The 9174-nt window shown below is 41.4% G+C and overlaps 1 protein-coding gene across 1 annotated transcript; it reads left to right on the top strand.

The window, feature by feature from the left end:
• Window positions 1-7222: 7222 nt before the first annotated feature.
• LOC122806061 (P2Y purinoceptor 4-like) lies at window positions 7223-8257 on the top strand. The gene has a single exon (XM_044076300.1). The coding sequence runs from the start codon at window positions 7223-7225 to the stop codon at window positions 8255-8257; it is 1035 nt and encodes a 344-aa protein (XP_043932235.1).
• The last annotated feature ends 917 nt before the right edge of the window (window positions 8258-9174 follow it).

Raw genomic sequence — 9174 nt, 5'->3', positions numbered from 1 at the left:
ACCCTTAGGGCCCTTGGGATAGGGCCGAGTAGGGTAGAAAAACGGACTCCAGCGGCAGATAAGGTCTTGCCTTCCTGCTCAAACCTGGTTAAAGTTTCCTTTACTTTAGGCCCAAACAGTGATGAGCCATCAAATGGGGTGTTGATAAAGGAAGACTTAAAGGGCTCCACAAAGGAATAGAGACTCATCCAGGCTTGTCTCCGCAGAGCAATGCCTGAACTAGTGGTTCTACTTGAACCATCAGCTGAATAAGTTATGAGACGCATGGACGAGTTCACAACCAAGTTTAGGGTAGCGTGCTGTGTGTTGACTTTGTCGGCAACCCCTGCAGCTACTGTACACTGGAGAGTATCTCCTAGCTCTTTCAGGAGATCTCTTTGCAGTCTCGTGAAATGGGTTAAATAGTTCAGCGATCGCAGAGAAAATGTCACTGAACTAAACATGCATTTTCCATATCTATCCATGATCCTAGAATCTCTGTTAGGAGGATGGATAAATGCAGATGTTTCAGACACTTCCTTTTTGGTGGCTGCAGCTACCACCATGGCATCAACTGGCACTCCTTTGGTCAAAAAGGCTTTGTCCACTGGGGCAGAGATGAACTTATTCAGCTGCCGAGGGATGGGTTCCATGGCCTCCGGTTACTCCCACGCCTTACGAGAGATCAGCTCCATGAGCTCGTCATAAGGCAGAGACACACAAGAAGTGGAAGGTTGAGACCCAAAAGCCTTTAAGAGCACTGACTCAGCCTCAGTAGGAGTTTTGGACTCCCAATCACCCCTCTGACTCAGGATCTCTAATATCTCCGCAAAGGAGATATCCTCAGAGGGGGATCAAGGAGGATCAAGGGGACCCTTCTGATTTATCCAAGTCAGTGTCGGATGTCAAAGACTCCTGTGGGGAGTCCAAGTGCCTCCTCCTGCACAGTCTCTTCCTGGGTACCTCCTCAGTGGGGAGATCTGGGGTGGTCTCAGAAGAACAGGGGACTTCCTGTGTGGCTATTTGAGACTCAGGGTCTCTACCCTTAGGGGGACCAGTAGATGTAGAAGCGGACACAGGAGCTTGAGGGAAGAAGGAAGCCCGAACTGATGCTGACGATGTCTTAGGAGACAGGACTCTCCTCATGGCATCGAAAGCACCATGGCTCCGACGAGAAGGGGTAGACGGATCCAGAGGGACCATCCGATCCTCCCGCACTGAAACCATGGGCTCCGAGCCCGAGGTAGGAGCCGAGCTCATCAGAGCCGAAGCCCTGAGAGGAAGAGTCAGCACCGACAAATCGGTCCGACTATCCTCCCCAGACCCGACAGGAGAGTGTCGGATCCTAGTGTCCTCGGTCGGCGCAAAGGACATCCGAGTAGATGGAACCGATAACACCGGTGTGGGTCTCAGTTTCATAGGTTCGACAACTATTGGTTCGGGCTCCTTCGGCTCCAACAGTCCAGTACAGCTCGGAGGAGGAGTAGTCAAGTCCGGTTCAATGGTCTTCGGCTCCGACGAAATGGACAGGGCCAACAACAATTTAGCAAGTCCTGGTGCTCGTAGAAGCTTCTGCACTAGCCAATCCATATCCATGTCCGAGAGGCTGACTGAAGACTTCGAAGAATGCACCAAAGGTGCTGACTGGAACAGAGGAGATGAGGGAACCTCAGAGACCAGCTCCAAGACCGGGAGCTGGCTCTGAACCAAAGGGACACTCGGCTCCGAGGACTGTGGAACCGATGACCCTGTACCCCCTAATCTTTTTGTCTTCTTAGTAAGTTTAGAGTCTGTTGAAGATTTAGAAGATTTTGAAGAAGTGCTGGCACCTTCCTGGCTACCCAATGCCTCAGAGAAAGTATGCTGCAGCAACCCCCTATCAATGAGTTTTCTCCTTCTCTCTAAGAGTACCCTAGAGGAAAAAGAGTGGCAAATACTGCAAGAGTCTTGGAGGTGTTTAGCCCCCAGACAGTAAACACATTGGACATGCCCGTCGGTGACGGACATTTTCTGTCCACAATCTGGACATTTCTTATACCTCGATTTGGGATGAGACTTTTCCTTCTCATCCGATATGTTTGAAACAAAATTAACCTGAAGAGGTTAAATAGAGGGCTAATTAGGCCCACACTAAAAAAAATACTAATAAGAATAAAATTGTTAAATCTAAATAGGGCTAACAAAAGGCCTAACACTAAGAAACTAAGCCAACACAGGGCACTATCTACTAAATCTAACCTACTTATAACTATATTATTTTAAAGAGAAACACACACACACACACACACACACACACACACACACACTAAATAAAGAATACTCTATCAAAAAGAAGGAGAAAGAATTTTTTTAAACTTGCATTTTAGCAAAAAATGGTCCGAGCTGACTGGATCGCCGAGATCTCTCTTGCCGCGGCAAACTAGATCTGGGGTAATTCCAGCAGTGCATTGTGGGATAAGGGGCTTGGTCTCGAGCTACTGGCAAACCTTGAGCTTTGCTATCAGCCATGTCGGAGCTGAAGATCAGCTCCAAACCCATCAGTGGGAATAAACGGCAATATTTAACAACTTCACATCTTAAGTTTTACCCGTCTAAAATGTTAAGTTTTAGGGAAGAGTCACTATTTTTAAAACAGCAAGATAGATTGAAAGGGGGTGATCACTTTTTTATTCCGATACTATGGAATACAGTAGAATGGCCAATAAATTTAAATAGTTGAAGGGGAGTGATTTCTCAAAATGACAGGACTAAACTGTTACTCTAAAACTTGAATGCAGTACTAAACATCTCAGTTATGTAAATGCAGAAAAGCCAAAATATTTAGAAGTTGGGTCACTTGAGCTGTGTACTTTGTTTTTCCTGGGATGCAGAGCACAAAAAAACATTACTGTGGTCAGAAAATCTGTCATATGGCAACCCAGAGTTGTAGCCGCAGCTCCAGTCTTGTGTGGTCAGAGCATGGCTCTTCTACATGACTTTAAAGTGAAATGGTGGGCACTAACATTACAAAGATGAAGCACTGTTTAACTGCACCCACCAAGGGTTGAATTTCCCAGTGTTACATTATAAGCAAGGTACTCTTTTATGTTTTTAGGGGTGCTGGAACACAAAGGTGAAATCCATACCTACAGACACAGAAAAGTGCATCAGTCATGAATCTTACCAAGTCAGCCAAAGCACTTTGGTTTTGATGGTCAGCACAGCTTATATCAATATGACATTGTTTGTGTTTCTTAAGCTTACTTTATGCTCTTGTATCAGTGGCTGTACTGATTCCTATTTCTGGATTGTAAAAAAAAAAAAAAAAAAAGAGAGAGAGACAGATCCTACAAGAGGGCCCTTTGCAGACAAACAGTTGGTGAACTAAAACTCAGTGTAAAAAATGCATAATAGTACCCTTTGGAAAGACAGCCACCCCTGGAAATGATCACATTGGCAATATTCTCCTAAAAGTAGAAATAGTGGTCAGGGATCTGGGAATGTATTTGACAGCAGCATGACCTTTGACCACCATGTATCTACTGAGGTAGCAAAATTATGCTACATTGCATAATTTATAAGTAAGGGCATGGCATCCAGGTCCAAGGGGGTCATTGTTCCACTGTACTCAGCTCTCATCAGACCAGTCATCAAGTACTATACACCGTTCCGCATGTACAAGAATGAGCACTTGCAGCAGATTGACAGGTCACAGAGGTTACTCACAAAAAGAACACAGGGAGTACACAACAAGTCCTTTACAGACTGTCTCAAAGCCCTATTCCTGTACTTGGTCTCCTATAGACTGCTGCATGGTGACCTATGCTTAGTCTACAAGACATCCTCTGATTCCATGCTGATGGATTTGTTGTACGTCTGCAAAACAAGCAGAATCAGAAATACCCATTCTAAGGACATAAACCACATCTGCGACATAAACAGGACAGGTTGAAGTGACAGCTATGTGGCTTAGAGATTACTCCCTTCTCTGGAACAGGCTTCTCATCTATGTGAAGCAAAGCTCATCTTTAACCCTATCCAAATGCAACTTGGACCAGTGCATGAGGAATCACAAATTCACCTCTGTTTTTTGTGCCTAATGGACAGGAGCAGCCTGTGAACACTTGATGTGTATAAGCCTATATCATAACCATAAAAATCCATATTATAACCATAAAATTCCTTGGGGTATTGACATGTCAGCAATATTATGTTAAATTTGGGGTAAGCTTGACTTGCCTTAAAATGGATCTAGGGCCAATGCCTTAGTAACCACCTATGAGTCTATAAGGGAGTAAGAGAACAAAATCAGAAGAAATGGAAGGATGCAAACTTTAATATATCTCCTGATACATCAGCATAGATTCCTTTAATTAGTGCCATGCTTCAGTTCAGACTCAATAATCCCTGTCCTTCTGTGTCTGGCACCAGCACTGACTCTCAATGGTTTCTCATTATCCATTTGGGCCTGCCCAGGACACTTCATTATTGTCACACCTTACCACTGATGCAGTGTTTCAGAATACATTGGTAGTGTCTGTTTAATGAAGTAAAGCTCCACAATGTCCTGCAGGAGGAAAAGTAGTATTATGTCTCTCTGTGAATAGTATACATATAATGCATGTATTTACAAATTTTGCATATCTGTAAGAATAGGTTGTATACAGTGTAGAGAAAGAGTCTTATATAAAATATAAAGTCTATATATGGGTGGTTATAATGTGTATATTATGTATAACAAAGGTAAACAGAAATTTCTGAGGAAGGAAATATAACTTGATATTTCCAGCCCAGTATCTGTCTTCAAAGCAGCAAAACCTTAGCATGTAGATTTATTAACAGCTCTGTTCAAAGCTGAATGCCTTAGTTATTCATTGAAAAGCCACAGTAATTCATTCAACAGCAGAGGTTAATGGAGCAGAATACCTGACTAAGCACCTCCAAGAACATGTGTTTGCACAACAAGGAGCAAATGCGGCAGTGTGCATCCTGCAATTGCAACTGACCCAGATAGTAATGATGCTTACAGCAATCCAGCCCCTGCTGGTACAGTAATACACAGGGAGAGCGTAACATTTCAGATATTAATTATTCCATGTATTTTTCAGAAAGCAGATTTGAAAAAAGCTTTTTCAAAAAGCACTATACACAGAGATATGCAACTGTAACTGACAACAAAATTGTAATACATATTTCATTCCATTAATGCTAAAAACATCTAACAAAATAAAAATACAGATTTTTTTTTTTCATTTGTTAACCAGGTGAGCCTGCTGGGTACAAGTCCCTTTTCAGGGGTGACCCAGGATAACTGGTGGGTTAAGTGACTTGCTCAGGGTCATAAAGTAGATATAATGGAGGTGAAAGGAATCAAACTCTTTACTCTTACCTAAAGAGAACAGCTTATAAACAACTCAGAAATGTAAGCCTCTATTGTGTCAGACCCATCTGTTTAGACAGACTAGGTGGATTCCTTACAATTAAGAGAGTCGCAGCTACGACATGATATTTTTGTAAAAAGGAGATATGTATGAAGTTAAATTTTAGAAATGGAAGAAACAAGTATGTCATAAATTCTGGATCTGGAACTTTATATGTGTGGATGTGGATGCTTCATGGGTACAGACGGAGGTGTGCCCGTGTCTAACCACTGCAGATTTCTCTAGTTTCATCCTTACAGGTCAGCCTGCAACAGTCTCATGGTAAATAGGATTTCCACAGGAAGCATTATGATTTGTCCATGTCACAGCAGCTCATTTAATGTCCTTCATATCCTCACGCATTTTTAAGTCACATCCAGATATGCAGTAAGAAACCTAGACACCAACTTCTTTCCATTCTCCCCTTCCCATTCTGAAATATAGAAGCTGTCACCTCAAAAGTATTATTTAGCCTACTGTCAATTTCCAGCTTAGCATTCAAATACGTTACATCCCAAATGCCAAGGTCATCAGTTCTTTTCCCCAAGCTTACAAAATGTCTTCCGGGATGCATGGCATGTAACCAATTACCATTCTCCACAAAGAAAACTCACAGAGGAACAGCACAAACTTGTTGAAATAAAAATTAGAAAATGAAGCTGCTTGCTGCAATTAATTATATCTGCACCATTAGACATGAAACAAATTACACAGTTACTTTTGCAGACAGGGGCAAGCTCTGATACTTAACACCTCATATCTGTATTACTTCAGTATTCTGGTTCAGAATTTGCACAACCTCAAGGTAAAGGAAACATTTGCTTTTCAGGCAAAACCAAATATTTTCTTTACTCTAAGGATGGATGACATCTCAGTTGGAGAATTTATCAATAGTGCAACTATGGTTAATTCTTAAGGTTTTCAATACACTGTAATCAGGCACTTATTAAATATTTTGGTAAAAAGTATGGGTATTGGGCACATTGAAATCAGTGGCAAAATAAGCATCATTGACATGCCACTGAGTCGTTCTCTGCATTATTGTTCTATTTAAGCTAAAGAAACATATTGTTCTCATAAGCATGCAGCCAAAACTTAGACATTAGAGAAAATCAGGAAATCATGATGGATTATAAAATGAATTGTTTCCTGGATGTCCCCCTTATACAGAAGCACAAATACACAGTGTGCGTACCCCAAGACTCAGGAGTCTGCACTGTCTCTTCTTCCTGATGGCCTGGATTCTGCAAATTTGACACAGAAAAGAACCTTGTACCACCATGGCTCAGTTTCAAGAGTCCTATAACAACCTTTAACATATACTGTAAAACAGTTACATAACTGTTTAAGTTTAAAATGTCAGATTACAGGAGAAAAGCTGATAAAACTACAACCATACAGAAACTGGTATTATGGTTAAGAATCATTTGCTACCCTGGCTTACCATCTACTATTTAATTTTTGTCTCAAAATTGCATAAAATTGCTTACTCAAAAAAAGCAATATAGATGTAATATTGATGTGGATATTTCCAAAAATGCCTACCCCTACTTTTAAGAGGAGTCATAAAGGGTTTACTACTTAAGGCCTTGCAGATTTGTGTAAATTTTTCAATGCCCACAGCCTGGCTTGCATTTTCTGTGTATTTTAAGTAATCCCCCTACTAAAACAAAGTACAATGATATGCATGCCCTAGTATAACAAAAAAACAAAACAAAACTATGCTCCACTGAGTGTGTATAATGCCATAAGATTGATCTGTGCTATCTAACTCTTTCTCCCCTGTAGTTTTCTGCAGTCAGAAAAGCTGGAATGGGATAACGAGGAGCTGAAATCCATGGAAGATGGTGATCAGAAATGCTAACAACAGAACCCTTCTGGAGCCAAACCTCACAACTTCCTTCTCGCTGCAAACTTCATGTGAAATCAATGAGTCATATAAGTACATATTTCTACCCCTGTGTTACTCTTTCACCTTGGTTCTCAGTTTGACCCTCAATTCCATCATATTGTACAGATCACTGCGACGTACAAAACGGTGGAACCCATCACTGTTGTACATGTTTAACCTTGCACTGACAGACTTCATGTATGGGCTTTCTCTACCATTCCTCATTGCCAGTTACATCATGAAAAATCAATGGGTCTTTGGAGACTTCATGTGCCGTTTGGTGAGGTTCCTATTCTATTTCAATCTCTACTGCAGTATCTTCTTCCTAACTTGTATCAGCTTCCACAGGTATCTTGGTATTTGCCATCCGATGAAGTCCATCAACAGAGGAAAGAAGAAGACAGTAAGAGTTGTTTGTGTTTTGGTATGGTTTGTTATCTTTGCCTTAACCAGTCCAATATTCCGCTTTGCCAGAACAGAATCATCTGCAAATTTGACAAGCTGCTGGGATGATGCAGTGGACAAAGATCTTCTAAACTATGTACCATATGGGATGTTCCTCCACCTGTTGGGTTTCTTTGTGCCCTTCTGTATCATTGCTTGGTGCTATTCTCGTGTTGTAAGCACCATCTTCAAGACCATGAACAGCCAACAATTCCAGTCAGGTACACCAGCTATGGAAAAGCGAAGGAAATCCATCAAGACTGTGGTGACCATTACATTTCTGTTTGCATTGTGTTTTCTTCCATTCCACATAACCAGAACTCTATTTCTGATCTTGAGAGTGATGCGAAATATAGACTGTCATACTGTAAATGTGGTTAGTATCTGCTACAAGGTCACCAGGCCCTTGGCGAGCTTCAATGCATGGCTCAATGCTTTGCTTTACTTTCTCACGAAGGACAAGTGGAGGCAGACCTGTTTGAAACCAGTAAAAACTGAAAATGATTCCAAGTCTTCTGGGAACATTTTCAAACCATTCACGTGAACAGAGGCCAAAGGCAGACATACCACAAGCTTAATTGTGCCATTTTATACAACTGTGTGTGACAGTATCTCAGAAATGAAATTTGTACAGAGAAATAAGGTGTGAAATGACTATTCCAAAATACAACCATGAGTCTGGCATGCCAAAGCCACAACTTATTACACTGGACCACTTATACCCACTGAGTAACTGCACCACATAGCAGACAGATGAAATATTTTATTGTACTTGGCAGAGGTGTGGTAATTATAAAACTATTTTTTTAACTTATGTTTGTCTGTGTTATACCCTCTCTTTCCCACTTTTTAATTGAATGCTCCTCCCAAAGCTTTGTCACTTGCAGTCACCTTGGCCTTCTCCTTTTATACAATATCCTTACTAGAAGCTGCTAGGAGATATTCAGTATGTCATACTTTCATTCTTCTGTGGAGACTGAGAATGCTGTGTTTTATTAATTCTTCTAAGTTTCACTGGCTTCTCTGACAGTGACAAGAACATAGTAAAAACACTGTAAGAAAATGTACACTCACATCTACCCCTGTAACCACCTTCATTCACGCTTGTTGCATCACTGTGAAGGAGTATGGAAGTATGCCACCTTTCCTCCCCAGAAGAGTATGCACTGTAGGACTAATATTCCTTCCTCTCCCAGAACCTGCAGTGTCAGATCGTCTTGACTCATTGCTAAGAGCAGTCTGTCTGACAACACCAAATGTGCTTTCACTTCTGTGCAGCTACTGACATTAGCATTTACTTCAACAAAGGACAAAAAAATGGCAACTTAAATTGTGAACCGGCAAAGACAACAGACTATAGTCTCTGACTGCTTCTGTGCTAACCACAAAGTCATTCTATTTCCTGTTATGAGGAACATTTGTGTGGCTACAAAGCCATTAACCTCTGCTACTTGTAGAAAG

This window comes from Protopterus annectens, chromosome 7.part0, assembly GCF_019279795.1.
Source record: "Protopterus annectens isolate FY-2018-M chromosome 7.part0, PAN1.0, whole genome shotgun sequence".
Taxonomy (NCBI): Eukaryota; Metazoa; Chordata; order Ceratodontiformes; family Protopteridae; genus Protopterus; species Protopterus annectens.
The sequence above is the reverse complement of the archived record's forward strand: the minus strand, read 5'-3'. Positions and strand labels throughout refer to the sequence as shown.